Genomic DNA, 24,743 nt, shown 5'->3' with positions numbered 1-24,743 from the left:
TAACCCATGATACACCTCAGGACCCTCCTCCAATGTGAAATGAAGTTTCTTTCATGCTTAAAGTCAATCAGTGTGAATCCCTCTGAACACAACGACTGCAGTGCAGAAACATTCATACACATCTGACTAAACGATCTTCATTTGTAATGATTCATTGTAACAGAAGCAGCAGCGGCCGGTCAGTGACTCCTCTCGACTCAAACACAATGAACGAATCACACCTCCGAGGAAATCATTCCTGCATCCTGGGAATTCCAGTGAAACCAGTAGCTGAGAGACAAGCTGACAGACTTACCAGCTGTGTGACAGAGAGACAGACTGATAGAGGACCATTAAGACTTTCGGCACTGTGACATTATTTTCAAGACAATTCTCATTACATTTACATTTACATTTATGCATTTGTCAGATGCTTTTATCCAAAATGACTTACAGTGCACTTATTACAAGGACAATCCCCCCGGAGCAACCTGGAGTTAAGTGCCTTACTCAAGGACACAATGGTGGTGACTGTGGGGATCGAACCAGCAACCTTCTGATTACCAATGTATTATACAGAGCACTTATTACAGGGACAATCCCCCCGGAGCAACCTGGAGTTAAGTGTCTTACTCAAGGACACAATGGTGGTGACTGTGGGGATCGAACCAGCAACCTTCTGAGTACCAATGTATTATACAGTGCACTTATTACAGGGACAATCCCCCCGGAGCAACCTGGAGTTAAGTGCCTTACTCAAGGACACAATGGTGGTGACTGTGGGGATCAAACCAGCAACCTTCTGAGTACCAATGTATTATACAGAGCACTTATTACAGGGACAATCCCCCCGGAGCAACCTGGAGTTAAGTGTCTTACTCAAGGACACAATGCTGGTGACTGTGGGGATCAAACCAGCAACCTTCTGATTACCAGTATAGCGCTTTAGCCCACTACGCCACCACCACTCGTCTCATTTCTGTGAAGTATCTGGGATGTCCCAATTGATACTGATAATGACGATACTGATATTGTTATCGGGAAGGCTTGGGATTGATATCTTTCTCTTGTGTGGTGGTGGTGTAGTGGGGTTAGGGTTAGGGTTAGGTTAGGGTTAACGTAGACTACAACAGCTGTGATTGGTCCACACTGTAACAAGACTCCCAGGACAACAACAAAACAAAAACAGGCATTGCAGTTGGTATCGGTGAGTATCAATATGGAAGTATTGGCACTTGCACTCATTTTCCAAAAAATGGTATTGGGACATCCATACTTTATAATTAAACAAGGTCATCTTTTTGCATTACTGTTATGAGAGTTCTGAGGCGGGAATGTGTTTATAATAATGTCAAAATAATGTCACAATGCCTAAAAATAGGCTTCACTTTCTCTTTTGTGGACATAGACGTGTTTTAGCTGTGAGAACATGTTAAGCGGGTCAGAGTTCAGTCGTCTCATCTCATCTTCACTGCGATGACGAGTCACAGCACTGACCCTCGATGACCTCTGTTCACACTCCTGCAGGAGACACTGATCTACTGAGCGAAGTGAGATTAAGCTCTGTGAGAGAACCCTCAAACAAATTCACACCTTACTAATTCAGCTAATGAGCGGCCCGCTCGCAAACGTTTCCTCATCCATACTTAAGAGACGGATCAAACAAAACGTTCCTTTCAATGGCCTCTGGAAACAGACGAGCAAATCTCACACACACACATGCATGAACAGAAAGACTCATGAAGTCCACTAGCTGCATCTGAGTATTTCAAACACTAATCACGAAGGCTCTGGAGTTTTGCACAAGCTTGGATGCGGTTCTCGTAACGGACCCACTTTATATTAGGTGGCCTTAACAACTATGTAAATAACCAATTACTCGAATGTACTTATGTACATACATGCTGTTGCATTGTAATTACATTTACACATCTTGCATTTAATTACATTTGTAGTTACTCTCACAGAGCTTAATCTCACTTCGCTCAGTAGATCAGTGTCTCCTGCAGGAGTGTGAACAGAGGTCATCGAGGGTCCTAACCCAACCCTTACCCCAAAACCTGACTCTAACCCTAATCCTAATCCTAACCCAACCCTTACCCCAAAACCTAACTCTATCCCCTAATCCTAACTCAACACTAACCCCAAAACCTAACTCTAACCACCAATCCTAACCCAACCCTTACCCCAAAACCTAAATTTAACCCCTGATCCTAACTCAACCCTAACACCAAAACCTAAATCTAACCCCTAATCCTAACCCAATCCCTACCCCAAAACCTAAATCTAACCCCTAATCCTAACTCAACCCTAACACCAAAACCTAACTCTAACCCCTAATCCTAACCCAACCCCTACCCCAAAACCTAACTCTAACCCCTAATCCTAACCCAATCCCTACCCCAAAACCTAAATCTAACCCCTAATCCTAACTCAACCCTAACACCAAAACCTAACTCTAACCCCTAATCCTAACCCAACCCCTACCCCAAAACCTAACTCTAACCCCTAATCCTAACCCAACCCCTACCCCAAAACCTAAATCTAACCTTAACCCTACCCAACCCTTACCCCAAAACCTAACTCTAACCTTAACCCTACCCAACCCTTACCCCAAAACCTAACTCTAACCTTAACCCTACCCAACACTTACCCCAAAACCTAACTCTAACCCCTAATCCTAACCCAACCCCTACCCCAAAAGCTAACTCTAACCCCTAATCCTAACCCAACCCTTACCCCAAAACCTAACTCTAACCTTAACCCTACCCAACCCTTACCCAAAACCTAACTCTAACCCCTAATCCTAACCCAACCCTTACCCCAAAACCTAACTCTAACCCTAATCCTAACCCAACCCTTTCCCCAAAACCTAACTCTAACCCCTAATCCTAACCCAACCCTTACCCCAAAACCTAACTCTAACCTTAACCCTACCCAACCCTTACCCAAAACCTAACTCTAACCCCTAATCCTAACCCAACCCTTACCCCAAAACCTAACTCTAACCCTAATCCTAACCCAACCCTTACCCCAAAACCTAACTCTAACCCCTAATCCTAACCCAACCCCTACCCCTACCCCAAAACCTAACTCTAACCTTAACCCTACCCAACCCTTACCCCAAAACCTAACTCTAACCCCTAATCCTAACCCAACACTTACCCCAAAACCTAACTCTAACCCCTAATCCTAACTCAACCCTAACCCGAAAACCTAACTCTAACATTAACCCTACCCTTAGCCCAAAACCTAACTCTAACCCCTAATCCTAACCCAACCCCTACCCCAAAACCTAACTCTAACCCTAATCCTAACCCAACCCTTACCCCAAAACCTAACTCTAACCCTAATCCTAACCCAACCCTTACCCCAAAACCTAACTCTAACCCCTAATCCTAACCCAACCCTTACCCCAAAACCTAACTCTAACCCCTAATCCTAACCCAACCCCTACCCCAAAACTCTAACCCTTATCCCAACCCCTACCCCAAAACCTAACTCTAACCCCTAATCCTAACTCAACCCCTACCCCTACCCCAAAACCTAACTCTAACCTTAACCCTACCCAACCCTTACCCCAAAACCTAACTCTAACCCCTAATCCTAACCCAACACTTACCCCAAAACCTAACTCTAACCCCTAATCCTAACCCAACCCTTACCCCAAAACCTAACTCTAACCCCTAATCCTAACCCAACCCCTACCCTAAAACCTAACTCTAACCCTAATCCTAACCCAACCCCTACCCCAAAACCTAACTCTAACCTTAACCCTACCCTACCCTTACCCCAAAACCTAACTCTAACCCCTAATCCTAACCCAACCCCTACCCCAAAACCTAACTCTAACCCTAATCCTAACCCAACCCTTTCCCCAAAACCTAACTCTAACCCTAATCCTAACCCAACCCTTACCCCAAAACCTAACTCTAACCCCTAATCCTAACCCAACCCCTACCCCAAAACCTAACTCTAACCCCTAATCCTAACCCAACCCCTACCCCAAAACCTAACACTAACCCCAAAACCTAACTCTATCCCCTAATCCTAACTCAACCCTAACCCCAAAACCTAACTCTAACCACCAATCCTAACCCAACCCTTACCCCAAAACCTAAGTCTAACCCTGATCCTAACTCAGCCCTAACACCAAAGACCTAACTCTAACCCCTAATCCTAACCCAATCCCTACACCAAAAGCCTAAATCTAACCCCTAATCCTAACTCAGCCCTAACACCCAAAGCCTAACTCTAACCCCTAATCCTAGCCCAACCCCTACCCCAAAGCCTAAATCTAGCCTTAACCCTACCCAGCCCTTGCCCCAAAGACCTAGCTCTAGCCTTAGCCCTACCCAGCCCTTACCCCAAAGCCTAACTCTAGCCTTAACCCTACCCAGCCCTTACCCCAAAGCCTAACTCTAACCCCTAATCCTAGCCCAGCCCCTACCCCAAAGCCTAAATCTAACCTTAACCCTACCCAGCCCTTACCCCAAAGCCTAGCTCTAGCCTTAACCCTGCCCAGCCCTTGCCCCAAAGCCTAGCTCTAACCCTAATCCTAGCCCAGCCCTTGCCCCAAAGCCTAACTCTAACCCCTAATCCTAACCCAACCCCTACCCCAAAAGCTAACTCTAACCCCTAATCCTAACCCAACCCTTACCCCAAAACCTAACTCTAACCTTAACCCTACCCAACCCTTACCCCAAAACCTAAATCTAACCTTAACCCTACCCAACCCTTACCCCAAAACCTAACTCTAACCCCTAATCCTAACCCAACCCTTACCCCAAGACCTAACTCTAACCCTAATCCTAGCCCAGCCCTTACCCCAAGAGCCTAACTCTAACCTTAACCCTGCCCAGCCCTTGCCCCAAGGCCTAGCTCTAGCCCTAATCCTAGCCCAGCCCTTGCCCCAAGAGCCTAGCTCTGGCCCTAATCCTGGCCCTAGCCCCAAGGCCTGGCTCAGCCCTGATCCTGGCCCAGCCCTGCCCTGCCCCAAGGCCTAGCTCTGGCCTTAGCCCTGCCCAGCCCTTGCCCCAAGAGCCTAGCTCTGGCCCTAATCCTAGCTCAGCCCTGGCCTAGAGCCTAGCTCTGGCATTGGCCCTGCCCTGCCCCAAGAGCCTAGCTCTGACCCTAATCCTGGCCCAGTCCTGCACCCAAGGCCTAGCTCTAGCCCTAATCCTAGCTCAGCCCTAGCACCCAAGGCCTAGCTCTGGCCCTAATCCTAGCCCAGCCCTGCCCCCAAGGCCTAGATCTAGCCCTAACCCTGCCCAGCCCTTGCCCCAAGAGCCTAGCTCTGGCCTTAGCCCTGCCCAGCCCTTGCCCCCAAGGCCTAGCTCTGGCCTTAGCCTACCCAGCCCTTGCCCCCAAAGCCTAGCTCTGGCCCTAATCCTAGCAGCCCTGCCCCAAGGCCTAGATCTGGCCTTAGCCCTACCCAGCCCTTGCCCCAAGCCTAGCTCTAACCTAGCCCTGCCAGCCCTTGCCCCAAGGCCTAGCTCTGACCCCTAATCCTAGCCCAGCCCTTGCCCCAAAGCCTAGCTCTAACCCCTAATCCTGACCCAGCCCCTGCCCCAAGAAGCTAGCTCTGACCCCTAATCCTAGCCCAGCCCTTGCCCCAAGGCCTAGCTCTGGCACTTAGCCCTGCCCAGCCCTTACCCCAAAGCCTAGCTCCTGACCCCTAATCCTAGCCCAGCCCTTGCCCCAAAGCCTAGCTCTAGCCCTAATCCTACTGACCCTTCCCCAAGGCCTGGCCCTAATCCTAGTCACCCTGCCCCAAGACCTAGCTCTAGCCTTAGCCCTGCCCAGCCCTTGCCCAAGGCCTAGCTCTAGCCTAATCCTAGCCCAGCCCTTGCCCCAAGGCCTAGCTCTAGCCCTAATCCTAGCCCAGCCCTTGCCCCAAGGCCTAGCTCTGACCCTAATCCTAGCCCAGCCCCTGCCCTGCCCCAAGAGCCTAGCTCCTGGCCCCTAACCCTGCCTAAGCCCTAGCCCTAGCCCCTGACCTGCCCAAGAGCCTAGCTCTAGCCCTAGTCCTAGCCCAGCCCTTGCCCCAAAGGCCTAGCTCTGGCCCTAATCCTGACCCAGCCCTTGCCCCAAGAGCCTAGCTCTAGCCCTAATCCTAGCCCAGCCCTTGCCCGAAAGCCTAGCTCTGACCCCTAATCCTAGCCCAGCCCCTGCCCCAAGGCCTAGCTCTGACCCCTAATCCTAGCCCAGCCCCTGCCCCCAAGGCCTAGCTCTAGCCTTAGCCCTGCCCAGCCCTTGCCCCCAAGGCCTAGCTCTGGCCTTAGCCCTGCCCTTGCCCCAAGGCCTAGCTCTGGCCCCTAATCCTAGCCCAGCCCCTGCCCCCAAGGCCTGGCTCTGGCCCCTAATCCTAGCCCAGCCCCTGCCCCAGGCCCTGGCTCTGGCTCTGGCCTTAGCCCTGCCCAGCCCTTGCCCCAAGGCCTAGCTCTGGCCCCTAATCCTGGCCCAGCCCCTGCCCCAAGGCCTAGCTCTGACCCCTGATCCTGGCCCAGCCCCTGCCCCAAGGCCTGGCTCTAGCCCTGATCCTGGCCCAGCCCTTGCCCCAAGAGCCTAGCTCTAGCCCTGATCCTGGCCCAGCCCTTCCCCAAGGCCTGGCTCTAGCCCCTAATCCTGGCCCAGCCCCTGCCCCAAGGCCTAGCTCTGGCCCCTAATCCTAGCCCAGCCCTGCCCCAAGGCTCTGGCCCCTGACCTGGCCCCTGCCCCAAGGCCTGGCTCTGGCCCTAATCCTAGCTCAGCCCCTGCCCCTGCCCCCAAGGCCTAGCTCTGGCCTTAGCCCTGCCCAGCCCTTGCCCCCAAGGCATGGCTCTGGCCTTAGCCCTGCCCTTGCCCCAAGAGCCTAGCTCTGACCCCTAATCCTAGCCCAGCCCCTGCCCCAAGAGCCTAGCTCTGGCCCTAATCCTGGCCCAGCCCTTACCCCAAGGCCTGGCTCTAGCCCTAATCCTGGCCCAGCCCTTGCCCCAAGGCCTAGCTCTGGCCCCTGATCCTAGCCCAGCCCCTGCTCCCAGAGCCTGGCTCTGGCCCCTAATCCTGGCCCAGCACTTGCCCCAAGGCCTGGCTCTGGCCCCTAATCCTGGCCCAGCCCTGCCCCAAGAGCCTAGCTCTAGCCCTAATCCTAGCCCAGCCCTTGCCCCAAGGCCTAGCTCTAGCCCTAATCCTGACCCAGCCCTTGCCCCAAGGCCTAGCTCTGACCCCTAATCCTAGCCCAGCCCCTGCCCCAAGGCCTAACTCTAGCCTTAGCCCTGCCCAGCCCTTGCCCCAAGGCCTGGCTCTGGCCTTAGCCCTGCCCTGCCCCAAGGCCTAGCTCTGACCCTAATCCTGGCCCAGCCCCTGCCCCAAGGCCTAGCTCTGGCCCTAATCCTAGCCCAGCCCTTGCCCCAAGGCCTAGCTCTGGCTCTGGCCCTAATCCTGGCCCAGCCCTTGCCCCAAGGCCTAGCTCCTGACCCCTAATCCTAGCCCAGCCCTGCCCCAAGGCCTAGCTCTGACCCCTAATCCTAGCCCAGCTCCTGCCCCAAGACCTGGCTCTAGCCCTAATCCTGGCCCAGCCCTTGCCCCCAAGGCCTGGCTCTAGCCCTAATCCTGGCCCAGCCCTTGCCCCAAGGCCTAGCTCCTGACCCCTAATCCTAGCCCAGCCCCTGCCCCAAGGCCTGGCTCTGACCCCTAATCCTGGCCCAGCCCCTGCCCCAAGAGCTCTGACCCCTAGCCCAGCCCCTGCCCCAAGAGCCTAGCTCTGGCCCCTAATCCTAGCTCAGCCCTGCCCCTGCCCCAAGAGCCTGGCTCTGACCTTAGCCCTGCCCAGCCCTTGCCCCCAAGACCTAGCTCTGAGCCTTAGCCCTGCCCTTGCCCCAAGAGCCTGGCTCTAGCCCCTGATCCTAGCCCAGCCCCTGCCCCAAAGACCTAGCTCTGGCCCTAATCCTAGCCCAGCCCTTGCCCCCAAGGCCTAGCTCTAGCCCTAATCCTAGCCCAGCCCTTACCCCAAGGCCTAGCTCTGGCCCCTAATCCTGACCCAGCACCTGCCCCCAAGAGCCTAACTCTGACCCCTAATCCTAGCCCAGCCCCTACCCCAAAGCCTAGCTCTAGCCCCTAATCCTAACCCAACCCCTACCCCAAAACCTAACTCTAACCCCTAATCCTAACCCAACCCCTACCCCAAAACCTAACTCTAACCTTAACCCTACCCAACCCTTACCCCAAAACCTAACTCTAACCCCTAATCCTAACCCAACCCCTACCCCAAAAGCTAACTCTGACCCTAATCCTAACCCAACCCTTACCCCAAAACCTAACTCTAACCCCTAATCCTAACTCAACCCTAACCCCAAAACCTAACTCTAACCTTAACCCTACCCTTACCCCAAAACCTGGCAAATATGGCTGTGAAAAATGTCTTTATTGTTTATCATTTTGATCTTTCATTCAACAGATTCACAAAAAACGATCCTCTAATGGACATCAATCAATTGGAAACACAAGTAATATATATATATACATTTTTTTGTCAAATATATGTGTGGCACAATTATTGGCACCCTTTTATTCAATACTTTTTGCAACATCCCTTTGCCAAAATAACAGCTCTGAGTCTTCTCCTATAATGCCTAATGAGGTTAGAGAACACCTGACAAGGGATCTGAGATCCTTCCTCCATAAACAATCTCTCCAGATCCTTCAAATTCAGAGGTGCATGTTGGTGGACTCTCTTCAGTTCACCACACACTTTGGGGTTCAGGTCAGAGGACTGAGATGTCCATGGCAGAACCTTGATTTGTAGTCAGTGAATCAATTGTGTGTTGATTTTTATGTTTGTTTTGGATCATTGTACTGATGGAAGATCCAACCTGGTGGTATATGATAGAGTCCATGATACCATGTATCTGAACAAGATGTCCAGGACCTCTGGCATAAAACAGCCCCACAACATTAAAGATCCACCACCATATTTAACCGTGGGCATAAGGTACATTTCCATATGGCTACCTCTCTGTGTGCACCAAACCAATCTCCAAAAGCTCTATTTTTGATTTATCTGCCCATAGAACTCCATTCCATTTGGAGTTCCAGTAGTGTCTTGCAAACTGAACACGCTTGAGTTTGTTGTTGGGTGAGAGAAGAGTCTTTTTTTCTGGAAACCCTCCCAAACAACTTACAAGAAACAGCTTTCTCTAGAAACTCATCAGTCAATCATTGTTTTGAGGAATGAAGGAGATACAATGCTTGAAATTGCCAAAAAGATTTCATCCAAAGGTGTAACTACAGTCTTCAAAGATAAAGCACAACTGTCTCTAACAAGGACAGAAAGAGATGTGCAAGATGTGCAACTAAACAAGAGGATAAGTACATCAGAGTCTCTAGTTTGAGACGCCTCACATGTCCTCCGCTGACAGCTTCATTGAATTCTACCCGCTCAACACCAGTTTCATGTACAACAGTAAAGAGAAGACTCTTATGGGAACAATTGCAAAGAAAAAGACACTTTTGAAACAGAAAAACAAAAGAAAAGGTTCGAGTGGGCAAAGAAACACAGATATTGGACAACAGATAATTGGAAAAGAGTGTTACGGATCTTAAATCCATTGAGCTTTTGTGGGATCAGACAGGCTGTAAGGTGCATGAGAAGTGCCCGACAAGACAGACACATCTATAGCAAGTGCTACAGGAAGTGTGGGGTGAAAGGTCAAGTGCTACAGGAAGTGTGGGGTGAAAGGTCAAGTGCTACAGGAGGTGTGGGGTGAAAGGTCCAGTGCTACAGGAAGTGTGGGGTGAAAGGTCAAGTGCTACAGGAAGTGTGGAGTGAAAGGTCAAGTGCTACAGGAAGTGTGGGGTGAAAGGTCAAGTGCTACAGGAAGTGTGGGGTGAAGGGTCAAGTGCTCCAGGAAGTGTGGGGTGAAAGGTCACCTGAGTATCTGGACAAACTGACCGCTAGATTAACGATCTGCAAAGGTGTCATCGCTGCACATGGAGGATTATTGATGAGAACTCTGAAGTAGTTTAAGAAGTTCTGAAAATGTTTTTCAAATTGTAATATAAATTTTTCACATCAGTAATGTTTTGACTATACATTGTGATCAGTTGAGTGTGTGAATGTGTGTGTGTGTTCAGCATTGTGAGTGTGTGTGTGTGTGTGTGCGTGCGTGTGTGTATTTGAGTGTGTATGTGTGTGCGTGCGTGCGCGCACGTGCGTGTGTGTGTATGTGAGTGTGTATGTGTGTGTGTGTGCGCGTGTGAGTGAGTGTGTGTGTGTGTGTGTGTGTGTGTGTGTGTGTGTGAGTGTGTTCAGCATTGTGAGTGTGTGTGTGTGTGTGTGTGTATATGTGTGTGTGAGTGTGAGTGTGTGTGAGTGTGTGTGTGTGTATATGTGTGTGTGTGTGAGTGTGTGTGAGTGTGTGTGTGTGTGTATGTGAGTGTGTATGTGTGTGCGCGTGTGTGAGTGTGTGTGTGTGTGTGTGTGTGTGTGTGTGTGTGTGTGCATGTGTGTGTGTGTATGTGTGTGTGTGTGTGTGAGTGTGTGTGTGTGTGTGTGTGAGTGTGCGTGTGTGTGTGAGCGTGTATTTATCACTTTGTGGGGACCAAATGTCCCCATAAGGATAGTAAAACCCGAAATTTTTGACCTTGTGGGGACATTTTGTCAGTCCCCATGAGGAAAACAGCTTATAAATCATACTAAATTATGTTTTATGAAAATCTAAAAATGCAGAAAGTTTTCTGTGAGGGTTAGGTTTAGGGATAGGGTTAGGGTCATGGGATAGAATATATAGTTTGTACAGTATAAAAACCATTATGTCTATGGAAAGTCCCCATAAAACATGGAAACACAACATGTGTGTGTGTGTGTGTGTGTGAGTGAGAGTGTGTGTGAGTGTGTGTGTGTGTGCGAGAGTGTGTGTGTGTGTGTGTGTGTGAGAGAGTGTGCGTGTGTGTGAGTGTGTGTGAGAGTGTGTGTGAGTGTGTGTGTGTGAGTGTGCGTGTGTGTGTGAGAGTGCGTGTGTGTGTGTGTGTGTGTGTGTGAGAGTGTGTGTGTGAGTGTGCGTGTGTGTGTGAGTGTGTGTGAGAGTGAGTGTGTGTGTGAGTGAGTGTGTGTGTGTATGAGTGTGTGTGTGTGCGTGTGATGCTCAGCTCTGTTCACAGAACAAACATGTTAAGTATTGCATCATTCAACAGTTGCCGATACGAACGAGCCGTTGATGATCTCAGTGAAATGTTCCCACAGCTCAAACTGATCTGCTGCATTCAGAGCGACTGATTAAATGCAGCATTTGAAATCCTGCAGTTCTGAGAGAGACGTAAACCAAACTCACACAGCTGCAGAGACCACATGCAGCCCCCCGGTCCACGGCGCTCCGTCCCGCACTCTTTCTGTGATCATAAAGCCCGACTCGACTCCACGTTCCCCAGGGACGAGAGACACAGAGAGAGAGAGAGAGAGAGAGAGAGAGACACCTGCAGTCTCAAAGAGCACTAAACTCACACTGAACACCCATGAAATACCCCGTCATATACTGCATTAATACCCCAAACACAACTCATGAGACCGCTGCAGAAGTATTTGGAATATCATTCTCATATTATTCCTTGTGTGTTGTAGGAACGTCTGTTGGAATTCCTGATCACCTACTGAAATATTATATCAACTTCATTTGCATTCAAGTCACAAAATCCATCACTGCAAACTGCACCTAGCCCACACGACATCTGTAATGAATATCAAGAATGCTTGAGCATATCCTGAAGCAGCACAACCTGAATGAGAGCAGCACATCATACAACCTGATTGAGAGCAGCACATCATACAGTGAAGAGTTAAACTGAGCAGAACATCGCTGTACGTCTATAAAAGACTCGCGGCGGGGATCCTTTTGTGATAAATCCAACGCCTTTAATTGCGTTTAATTTATTAGTGTTCCAACCTCAAGATCATTAAATGGAAACACATTGGTCTGCGTCGACGGGACTCTAGCAAGACCAGAACTCCCATTTTCTAAGTAAATTGGAATTTCTTTTTAATTCACTGGTAAACATTTGAATAGAAAGCAGATGTGCGGAGTCCACGGCACATCTTCGGCCGACTGCGAGCGCGAGAGAGATTCACATCGGCCTGGGAATTATTTAAATGTCATTTCAAGGTAATTAAACGTTACAGTTTGAGGAACGCTTTGAGGTTAACAGGCTCAGGAGAGAGAGATAAAGAGAGCCCAAGCTGAAGCACGGGAAGGTTTCCAAGCACATCTGGATCTCCAGCGCGAGATTGGGAAAAGGATTATTATGGAATTCATAAAATACGTGTCAAGCCTTTAGAAATATGACCGTGCAGATTAAAGCCGCTCTATATGTTATACAGCATCATGTGATCACACACACGCGTGTAACATGTGATGAGAGTGTGTCATCATGAGTTCAGTTCACTGTTAAACCAGACTAACGAGAGTCTAACCTGTTCACACAGACTTACCAAATAAAGACATGAACATGAAATATTGATTTGAGGCCCCATGTGTTTTCTCTTGAACGCCCCCAATGTCGTGAGGGGTCTGTGTGAACTGTTGCTCTCGTGTCCTATCATGAACACACACGGGAGATCAGCGGTCAGTAACATTTACACTAAATAACACATTATATTTCAGTTTCTCATCAAATCTTATCGTATACTTTCATAACAATCATGAGTCTCATGAATAATTAATTAGACTTCTGAATGATACTTTTGTTTCCTGTATTATAGAGAACTGCAGGACAACTGAATAAATTAAGATGATAAAATTGTGTGTGTGTGTGTGTGTGTGAGTGAGTGTGTGTGTGTGTGTGAGTGAGTGTTGTGTGTGTGAGTGAGTGTGTGTGTGTTTGGGTGAGTGTGTGTGTGTGTGTGTGTGAGTATGTGAGTGTGTGTGTGTGAGTATGTGAGTGTATGTGTGTGTGTGTGTGTGAGTATGTGAGTGTGTGTGTGAGTGTATGTGTGTATGTGTGTGTGTGAGTGAGAGTTAGCGTGTGTGTGTGTGTGTGTGAGTGAGAGTTAGCGTGTGTGTGTGTGTGTGTGTGTGTGTGTGTGTGTGCGTAAAAACAACAGTGGCATTATATAAACAAACTGGCATTTAAAGGGTTAAAATCTTGAATATGAATGAATATTTGGTAGTTATGATCAGGACTGATGTTGGTTATAAAATGTCAGTGAAAGCGGGAAATAATATTAATATATATTTATATTACAAATACATTTACATTTCTGCATTTGGCAGACACTTTTATCCAAAGTGTCTTACAGAGCACTTATTACAGGGACAATCCCCCCGGAGCAACCTGGAGTTAAGTGTCTTACTCAAGGACACAATGGTGGTGGCTGTGGGGATCAAACTAGCAACCTTATGATTACCAGTTATGTGCTTTAGCCCACTACACCATCATCGTCACCACCACTCCACATTTATGGCAGTTTTTTTACATTGACATTTTTGTCCTCTACATCAGAAAAAAGTAACGCAAGGACATCTGCGTTACTTTTTTAAATTGACGCACAAGGATTAAATCAAATGTTTCTATTTTCATGTATTTGCAGCTACGGAGAACCAGTCCAGACATGTCCGTTGAGCACTGAAAGGGCAACGGTGAACCAGTAATGACAACTGATCCTGATGCAACACTTTTCAATAGTTTGATCCCCTGATACATGTCTGATGTTTCACCTCTATTATTACTGGCACACAAAATGCTTGAAAAGAAGCTTTAGAAGAAAAGTGAAAAGCACAGCTGCTAATGACGACCCAGTTTGGATTCACTACATGTTGTGCAGCTCGCTTGAGTACAGATGTGAACTAGAATACGCCATGAATCACGACATGCACACGATGTGAATAACTGAATTACTGTGATTATAAAGAGAGTACAGGACAGCTTCAGCGATTATAACGGCACACTTCTAATATTGTGGCACTGCTGGATTTCTGTGTACAGTTTATTAAAACAATTTAATAACAGTTGAGTTTTGTAACGCTAGTAAGTCATCCTGAAGTCATTTACTGATGCATTAAACAACAACGTCATTTATCTCGAGCTAAAGCAAACATAATGAAGATGAACACATAAGTGCTTCATGTAACTTCAGTTAAAATAACAATTACAATGTCAAGAGAAATAATTCACCATTTTTGTCATAATTGTGCAGCAGTACTTGAGGGTAAACCTCATATGAGAGAGTGTGAAGTGATATAATACATGACACTATCACAGCTATACACATATATAACACAGATGAACTCTGATTATACACAAATATTAGACACAGAATGATGTTACTGACCAATCACAATCCAGAGAGATGTGTAATAACACTGAAGAACTGACACATGAAGCTCTCTCAACACAGCTTGAGTCTGTGAAGAATCTCCATCACGTCTAAAATTATTCTCCTGTTTTCTGTTCAAAATCAGATTTTAATATCACAAATATGCTTCATTTTTATGAGCCGCTGCACAACTGGAACATGTTAAATCACAAGAACACGCGTCCACATGACCCCAGATACTGTACACACACACACACACACACACACACACACACACACACACACACACACACACACACACACACACACACACACACACACACACACACACACACACACACACACACACACACACACACACACACTCACACACACACACACACATGTTGTGTTTCCATGTTTTATGGGGACTTTCCATAGACATAATGGTTTTTATACTGTACAAACTTTATATTCTATCCCCTAAACCTAACCCTACCCCTAAACCTAACCCTCACAGAAAACTTTCTGCATTTTTACATTTTCAAAAAACATCATTTAGTATGATTTATAAGCTGTTTTCCTCATGGGGACCGACAAAATGTCCCCACAAGGTCAAAAATTTCGGGTTTTACTATCCTTATGGGGACATTTGGTCCCCACAAAGTGATAAATACACGCTCACACACACACACACACACTCACACACACACACACACACACACACACACACACACACACACACACACACACACACACACACACACACACACACACACACACACACACACACACACACACTCACACAGTGTTTATTAGTTTGCTTTGTCTGTTACTGTATTGTGATCATGTGTGTAGTGAAGAACTGTCTCTCTCTCTGTCTGTCTGTCTGTCTGTCTATCTGTCTCTCAGGTCGAGGAAGTGTTCAGTGGCAGTGTGTGAGTGTGTGTTGGAGCTTCGGATCTTTGAGAAAAGGCCAATGAGAATTGGCGAGTTGAATTTGCATGCCACTCCCCCCAACATATGGGTATAAAAGGGAGCCCAGCAGGCAAGTTCATTCAGGTTTTGCACTGAGGAGCCGAGACAAGGGCCTAGCATTACAGCGGTAAAGTTCTGTCTGTGGCAAGAGGGACACAATGTCTCGTTCCCTCCATCAGGGAACAGAGGATACGACAGTAACCGCGACTTTCCCCTTCTGTCACTCACTCGACGTTGTGTTGATGAAGTGACACTAAGGGTCCCATATATTGAACGCCACAATGGTAAATGGTCTGCACTTATATAGCGGTTTTTTATTAACCTTAGAGGTTACCAAAGCGCTTTACACTGTGTCCCAATCACCCATCCACACTCACATTCACAAACCAATGGCGGCAGAGCTGCCATGCAAGGCGCTAGCCTGCCATTAGGAGCAACTCGGGGTTCAGTGTTTTGCCCAAGGACACTTCGGCATGTGGAGCCATGTGGGCTGGGATTCGAACCACCAACCCTGCGATTGGTAGCCGACCCACTCTACCATCTTAGCCACAGCTTCCCAATGACTGAACTGGTCACGTGAACTGCCGATGCAGGTGTAGGCAAGTTACTATGAGCATAGGAACAGATGCACTTGGGCTGCACAGAGCCTCCCCAGACGCCCCAAGATGTTGTGTGCTTCCCCATAACCCATAAGTTTCTCTCCGTAGAAAAATAGATTCAGCTGGGGCCTAAAAAATGCTCATAAAATGCGCCGGGGAAGGCGTTTTTTCTATTCCTATTCTTTCAGGGGAAAAGACCTTGCGGAGGCCACACCCTGCCCTGAAGAGGAGGGGAGGGTAATGAGTGGCAAATACACCATACGGGTCCAATGGCCGGACATGGGAGAGGCGTGGTGGTAAGTCCTGCCCTTCATAGGGGGGAGATTCTATAACACAGCGACCGGGGCAGAGAGGGCTCTGCCAAGGGAGACACGGGTCTACCACAAGGAAGGGGGGGACCATGCCGCAGAAGATACATCACAGGAGGTTAACAAGGATACTGAAAACCTGTGGAGCACTTACAGGGCATGTAGCACAAGTACTGTGTCTGACCATGAATTCCTCCAAAGAATTTGTGAGTCAGAGGGCTAGGAGTAAGAACATCCATGGTTCACTAGTCGTGAACACGCATGGGAGAGAAGAGCGCACGCTTCACCTTCTTGGAGGGGAAAGGTGCTATGCACAAGCAGTGCACCTGGCCAGCTGTCCATGTAACGAAACTTACTTACCTGCTCACACCTGAAAGAACACGAGACAAGACCGGCTCAACACGGAGATTGTAAAACCTTGCAAAGGTATTGGGTGTTGCCCAGCCCCCTTCTGGACAGCCCATCTTCTAGGCACTCTTTGCTGACAGAGAACGCATGCAGGTCCCCGACCCTCTTGATGGAAGTAAGTGTGGTCAGGAGGGCAGTCTTCCGAGAGACTGCCTTTAACTCAACTGACTTGAACGGCTCGAAGGGGGCTCTCCGTAGGCCTGAGAGGACCACAGAGAGGTCCCATGAGGGAAAGAAGCGCGGTCTAGGAGGGATCAGCCTCTCAGGCACCTCTCAGGAACCTAACGATCAGGTCGTGCTTACCGAGGGACTTACCTTTAACCACGTCATGGTGTGCTGCTATGGCAGCTATGTAGACCTTGAGAGTGGAGGGGGGACAGCTGCCCATCCAACTTCTCTTGCATGAAGGCAAGCACTGACCCGACTGTGCAGCTCAGGGGTCTTCATTCTGGGAAGAACACCACTTAGCGAAGATAAGCCACTCCAGGGAGTAGAGCAGCCTTGTAGAAGGGTCTCTGGCAAGAGTGATCCTGTTAACCACAGCGGGCGGTAGACCAGTTAGGACCGCCACGTCCAATCCATGGACCAGACATGGAGATTCCAGAGGTCTGGGCGTGGGTGCCCCATCACTGAGAAAGAAGGTCCTTCCTCAGGGGAACTCACCAGGGAGGAGCTGTTGCGAGGAGTGTGAGGTCTGGAACCAGGTCTGAGTAAGCCAGTACAGAGCCCCGAGGGTGACCTCATCCTCCCTGACCTTGCACAGAACCTGTGCAGGTAGGCTCACTGGGGGGAACGCATATTTGCGCAGCCCTCTGGGCCAGCTGTGCGCCAGTGCGTCTGTGCCTAGGGGAGCTCCCATCAAGGCATACCAGAGCGGGCAGTGGGAGGATCTTGGGAGGCAAACTGGTCTACCTGTGCCCTGCCAAATCGACTCCAAATCAGCTGGACTGCCTGAGGGTGGAGTCTCCACTCTCCTCTGAGTGTTACTTGCCATGACAGAGGATCTGCTGTGACGTTGAGGTCACCCGGAATGTGAGTGGAACGCAGTGACCTCAGCCACTGCTGACTCCAGAGGAGGCCGTGGTGGGAAAATTGTGACATGAGACGGGCAGTACCATCAGAAACTCGTGGCAGTTGATGTGCCAATGCAGGTGAGGTCCTGTCCAGGAGCCCGCAGCTGCGTGCCCATTGCACACGGCGCCCCAGCCAGTCTTGGAGGCGTCCGTCGTAACCACGACGTGCCTGGACACTTGCTGTATGGGGACTCCTGCCCATACAGCATGTGTCCAGGCACGGACACTTCTGAAGGTTGGTCCAAGGGCTGAAAAGGCGGCGACCCTCAGGCGTTAGAGCCACGCGATGTGTACCAGGCCGCCATGCGTGCCTCCGGACTCAGGTCCGGAGACAGTGCTGTAGCAGTCTCATATGCCTATTTGGATTTTTTGCTCCAATACACACGGAGTGAGTCAGATTTCTCTGCAGAGAAACTTGAGCTCAATTAGACAGAAGTCGTTACTGCTGCTGCATCAGTTCAGACTCAACACAAGCGGCGTGACCGTCACGGAGGATGCCATATGCCCCAGGAGCCTCTGAAAGTACTTCAGTGGAACCGGCATTTGCCACCAGGATGAGTTCAGGCAGTTCAGCACAGACTGCACGTGCTTGTTCGTGAGGCGTGCTATCATTGACACAGAGTCTAACTCCATACTGAGAAAAGAGATGCTCTGAACCGGGGAGAGCTTGCTCTTTTCTCAGTTGACCTGAAACCCTAAACGGCTGAGGTGCATGAGAACCAGGTCCCTGTGCACACACAGTAACAGACGTGGGGGGGCAGGGACAAGCCGAAGGGAAGGACCTTGTACTGATACTGATATGACCATCAAACACTAACCGTAGGAAGGGTCTGTGTCGAGGTAAAATCGAGACATGAAAGTATGCGTCAGGTCTACCACCGCAAACTAATCTTGATGCCGGATGCACGACAAAATTCGTTTCTGTGACAGCATCTTGAAAGTGAGTCTGTGCCATGCCCGGTTCAGGACTCGCAGGTCCAGGATTGGGTGCAACCCACCGCCCCTCTTGGGAACAATGAAGTAAGGGCTGTAAAAGCCACTCTTCATCTCGGCTGGCAGGACAGGCTCTATCGCCTCCTTCCGTAGAAGGCGGTGCTCTCGTTCTTCACCGCTGTGAAAAGAACGTCGTGGAACCGGGGAGGACGCCTGGCGTTCAGGCCAGCCAGCGGTTCAGGCCAGCCAGCGCGACATGTTGGGAAAGCGATAACCATGCACCCAAGCTCAGTGTGAGGGGGACTAAGGGAAGGATCGCACGGCGAGGCCGTGAGTGGCGTACCAACCTGAGAAACCAGTCGTCCAGCCACTCCAGGTTTCCACTCAAGCCTGACACTCGCGCCGGCCAGGGAAAGCATGGCAGTGAGTTCAGCATCCGCCTCAGACTGGGCTGCCACACCCGAAGGCGGCAGTCTGGTCGAGTCTTCAGCATCCAACACCACTAGAACGCCCTCCGATGCAGTGATCGACATCTCATCCGGGTCTTGGGCTCTGGGAGAAATATTAGGCTGGCACTGAGGCGAGCTGCCTATCTCATCCCAGGGATGGACGGAGGCCAGCAAGCGCGCTGTGGGGTGGGTGGCCCACAGAGAATTACCCGGCGGGACCGTGCCCAGTGAAGCCCGCGAAACATCTCTACTGCCAGCAACATTGACACTGTACCCGTAGGTAGGAGGGCCGGGAAGGGGGACAGATGAAGAGGCACTCCCTCGGAAGAAGGAGAGCCGCGCTCGTAAAGTGGCCATGGTCATGTTCTCGCAGAGAGAACGCTTCCTCAACGTGACATTGGCCCAGACATGTGAGGCAGTGTTCGCAACCATCAGAGGCGGAGAGGTAATGACCACATCCAGGAACTGAACAGAGAGGGAATGGTGTCTTTAAAAAGACATTCAATGTCACTATGCACACTCTTTTAGAGAAAATAAAACTTTTTCAGAAGTGCTGTCGAAGCACTCAGGTGTGTAGTCTGCAGCGGAGTGCAGAGTGGAGAGAGACCGCTGGAAAGCGCTGTAGATCCAACAGCAACGCTCTGATAGGGAAGGTGAACGAGTGAGCAGATGACTTCAGCTTGCTGTAGTGCGACCGCTCGGCTCCGAAGAAGAAATCTGAATGAACTTGCCTGCTGGCCTCCCTTTTATACCCATATATCAGGGGGAGTGGCATGCAAATTCAACTCGCCAATTCTCATTGGCCTTTTCTCAAAGATCTGAAGGTGTTTCAGGCTCTCAAAATCGACCCCTAGTGTCATTTAATCGACACAACGTCGAGTGAGTGACAGAAGGGGAACTATAGATACACACACACACACACACACACACACACACACACTCGCATCTGTGTTTGTGTGTGCCATTGAGAAGCAAAGACAGGCTGAGAGAGAGAGTGTGTGTGTGTGTGTGTGTGCAGGAGTGGCTGCAGGAGCGCAGGATAATGACTGCGCATCTGTGATCTGATAGGAAGACGTGCTGCTCCTCTGCAAACACTTAAGAGCTCCTCACATGGCACTCGCATCCGGGCTTTGTAGTGCTTCTGGGTGGTGCGTCGCGTAACGGCAGACATCAGTGCGCATTCACTGGGGGAGACTGATGTGCAGCAGAGACACAGCAGCTGTGTGAGCGGGGTCAGAGGTCAGGGGCAGACAGGACTGCGGCTTGATGGAAATGCGCTGTTTTCAGAGCTAACGGGAAGCACTGCAGCACATGCGCAGCAAATGTTCAGCCAGCACTGGTACGTCATGAAAGATGGCGTGTTTTGCTCCAACACACACGGAGTGAGTCAGATTTTTCTGCAGTGAAAACTGAGCTCAATTAGACAGAAATCGTTACTCCTGTGCGAGGATGTGAGCGTGTATTTATCACTTTGTGGGGACTAAATGTAAAAATGCAGAAAGTTTTCTGTGAGGGTTAGGTTTAGGGGTATGGTTAGGTTTAGGGGATAGAATATAAAGTTTGTACAGTATAAAAACCATTATGTCTATGGAAAGTCCCCATAAAACATGGAAACACAACATGTGTGTGTGTGTGTGAGTGTGTGTGTGTGTGAGTGTGTGTTTGTGTGTGAGTGTGTGTGTGTCTGTGTGTGTGTGTGTGTATGTTTGTGTGTCTGTGTGTGTGAGTGTGTGTGTCTGTGTGTTTGTGTGTGTGTGAGTGTGTATGTGTGTTTGTGTGTGTGTGAGAGAGAGTGTGTGAGTGTGTGTGTCTGTGTGTGTGTGTGTGTGTGTGTGTGTGTGTGTGTGTGTGTGTGTGTGTGTGTGTGTGTGTGTGTGCATGTGTGTGTGTGGTGTGTGTGTGAGTGTGTGTGAGTGTGTGTGAGTGTGTGTGTGTGTGTGTCTGTGTGCATGCGTGTGTGAGTGTGTGTGTGTGTGAGTGTGTGTGCATGCGTGTGTGAGTGAGTGTGTGCATGCGTGTGAGTGAGTGTGTGCATGCGTGTGTGTGTGCGTGTGCATGCGTGTGTGCACGTGTGCATGCATGTGTGCATGCGTGTGTGAGTGTGTGTGCGTGTGCATGCATGTGTGAGTGTGTGTGTGAGAGTGTGTGTGTGTGTGTGTGCATGCATGTGTGAGTGAGTGTGTGTGTGTGTGTGTGCATGTGTGTGAGTGAGTGAGTGTGCATGCATGTGTGAGTGTGTGTGCATGCGTGTGTGAATGTGTGTGTGTGAGTGAGTGTGTGTGCATGCCTGTGTGAGTGTGTGTATGTGAGTGTGTGCGTGTGCATGCGTGTGTGCATGCGTGTGTGAGTGTGCATGCGTGTGTGAGTATGTGCATGCGTGTGTGTGTGCGTGTGCATGCGTGTGTGCATGCGTGTGTGAGTGTGTGTGTGTGAATGTGTGTGTGTGTGTGTGTGTGTGCATGCATGTGTGAGTGCATGCGTGTGTGTGTGTGTGTGATGTGCGTGTGTGTGTGTGTGTGCATGCGTGTGTGAGTGAGTGTGTGTGAGAGTGTGTGTGTGTGTGCGTGCGTGTGTATGCGTGCATGCGTGTGTTTGTGTGTGTGTGTGTGAGTGAGTGTATGTGCATGTGTGCGTGCGTGTGTGTGTGTGTGATGTGGCCTTGATCACTGATGGTGGTAGAGTTGTGTTCTCCTCATGCGCACTGTAACTGGTTTAGCAGACAGTGCTGCTGCGTCTCATTAGTGCGTCTCATACACACTAAAGCAGCTGCAGAAATGGGCCGACTGACCCAACGGGCTCCAGGGAGTTCTTTAAATGAAGGGTGATCGGTACCGTGTGAGACGCCTCACCTCGGGCCAACACCACAACACACACACACACACACAGTTAATGGCTCTCATTCACACACTTAGACTCTCAGTTAATGACAGGAGATTTATGAGCCCCCTCTGAAGCACTCGTCCAGACTACACACACAATACACACTCCACACAGGGGTGTGTGTGTGTGTGTGTGTGTGTGTGTGTGTGTGTGTGTGTGTGTGTCGTGATGTGTCTCACCAGTACGCCGGCTTGCAGAGCTGCTTTCCAAACAGAGCGGTACTGAAGGAGGGAATTATGTGTATGAGTGGCTGGAATCCCCCCTCAGAGTCAATTACAGTCAGACCAACCGCAAACCAAACACCTGAAACACAGAGACACACTTTTAAAAAAATAAGACCTCTAAGGATGCCTGTGTCTGTGTGGAGTCGCTCTAACACATGTTTTATACATTACAGAAGACACTTTTACAGACATATGTTTGTTTGTGGGGATGTGAACACAAGAACAACACTACAATCTGACTACACAGACAGAGGACACACAGCAGCCAAGACCTAGAGAAAACACACAAGCACACACAGTCTGCGGTGTATAAGTGTGTGTATTGTGTACCTTGTGTCCCAGTATGAGGTGCAGTATGTGTTATTCTGCTGCAGGGATTGTGACTGTCGCTCTGATCGGTGTGTAACTTGTCTGACGGGTGGGAATGAATTCCTCCAGAGCCACAACCTGTTGCATGGACACACCTGCACACTTTTCAGCAACATCTGCAAAACAGACAGACACAGACAGATGGACAGACACGCAGACAGACAGACAGACAGACAGACAGACAGAGACACACAGACAGACACAGACAGATGGACAGACACACACACATGCAGACAGATATACAGACAGACACAGACAGATGGACAGACACACAGACAGACAGACACACAGATAGACAGACAGATGGACAGACACACACACAGATAGACAGACACACAGACATGCCGACAGATATACAGACAGACACAGACAGATGGACAGACACACAGACAGACAGACAAACACACAGATAGACAGACAGATGGACAGACACACACACAGATAGACACACACAGACATGCAGACAGATACAGACAGATGGACAGACACACAGACAGACAGACACACAGATAGACACAGACAGATGGACAGACACACACACACAGATAGACAGACACACAGACATGCAGACAGATATACAGACAGACACAGACAGATGGACAGACACACAGACAGACATACACACAGATGGACACAGACAGATGGACAGACACACACACACACACACACAGATAGACAGACACACAGACATGCAGACAGATATACAGACAGACAGGCACACAGACACACAGACAGATGGACAGACACACACACAGACAAACACAGATAGACACAGACAGATGGACAGACACACACAGATAGACAGACACACAGACATGCAGACAGATGGACAGACACACACACAGACAAACAAAGATAGACACAGACAGATGGACAGACACAGACAGATGGACAGACACACAGACATGCAGACAGATATACAGACAGACACAGACAGATGGACAGACACACACACAGATAGACAGACACACAGACATGCAGACAGATATACAGACAGATGGACAGACACACACACACAGATAGACAGGCACACAGACACACAGACAGATGAACAGACGCACACACAGACAAACACAGATAGACACAGACAGATGTACAGACACACAGATAGACAGACACACAGACAGACAGACATACAGACAGACACAGACAGATGGACAGACACACAGACAGACAGACAGACACACAGATAGACAAAGACAGACGGACAGACACACAGACAGATAGACAGACACACAGATAGACACAGACAGTTGGACAGACACACAGACAGACAGACAGACACACAGATAGACACAGACAGTTGGACAGACACACAGACAGATGGACAGACACACAGACAGACAGACACACAGACAGATGGACAGACACATAGACATGCAGACAGATATACAGACAGACACAGACAGATGGACAGACACACACACAGATAGACAGACACACAGACAGACAGATATACAGACAGACAGAGACAGATGGACAGACACACACACAGACAGACAGACAGACACACAGATAGACAAAGACAGACGGACAGACACACAGACAGATACACAGATAGACACAGATAGACACAGACAGACACACAGATAGACACAGACAGTTGGACAGACACACAGACAGATGGACAGACACACAGACACACAGATAGACACAGACAGTTGGACAGACACACAGACAGATGGACAGACACACAGACAGACAGACAGACAGACAGACAGACAGACACACAGACAGATGGTCAGACACACAGACAGATGGACAGACACATAGACATGCAGACAGATATACAGACAGACACAGACAGATGGACAGACACACAGACAGACAGATAGACAGACAGATGGACAGACACACACACAGACAGACAGACACACAGACATGCAGACAGATATACAGACAGACACAGACATATGGACAGACACACAGACAGACATACACACAGATAGACAAAGACAGACGGACAGAAACACAGACAGATAGACAGACACACAGACATGCAGACAGACAGACACACCGATAGACACAGACAGTTGGACAGACACACAGACAGATGGACAGACACACAGACAGACAGACAGACAGACAGACACACAGATAGACACAGACAGATGGACAGACACACACACACAGATAGACAGACACACAGATAGACAGACACACAGACAGATAGACAGACACACAGATAGACACAGACAGATGGACAGACACACACAGATAGACAGAGACACAGACAGATAGACAGACACACAGACAGACAGACACACAGACACACACACT

The 24,743-nt window shown here is 49.3% G+C and overlaps 1 protein-coding gene across 1 annotated transcript in view; it reads right to left on the bottom strand.

Annotated features, from left to right (window-relative positions):
* LOC127655831 (keratin-associated protein 5-1-like) overlaps positions 1 to 24,125 on the bottom strand; it is a 92,042-nt gene extending 67,917 nt beyond the window's left edge. Inside the window, exons 1-2 of the mRNA XM_052143833.1 lie at positions 22,425 to 24,125; positions 22,050 to 22,173 (exon numbers count right to left, since the gene is read on the bottom strand). Of these exons, the coding sequence (XP_051999793.1) occupies positions 22,570 to 23,598 (1,029 nt within the window). The 5' untranslated portion in view covers positions 23,599 to 24,125 and the 3' untranslated portion in view covers positions 22,050 to 22,173; positions 22,425 to 22,569. The remainder of the gene's footprint in view (positions 1 to 22,049; positions 22,174 to 22,424) is intronic.
* Between the last annotated feature and the right edge of the window lie 618 nt (positions 24,126 to 24,743).

Source organism: Xyrauchen texanus, chromosome 15 (assembly GCF_025860055.1).
Source record: "Xyrauchen texanus isolate HMW12.3.18 chromosome 15, RBS_HiC_50CHRs, whole genome shotgun sequence".
Lineage (NCBI taxonomy): Eukaryota > Metazoa > Chordata > Actinopteri > Cypriniformes > Catostomidae > Xyrauchen > Xyrauchen texanus.
The sequence above is the reverse complement of the archived record's forward strand: the minus strand, read 5'-3'. Positions and strand labels throughout refer to the sequence as shown.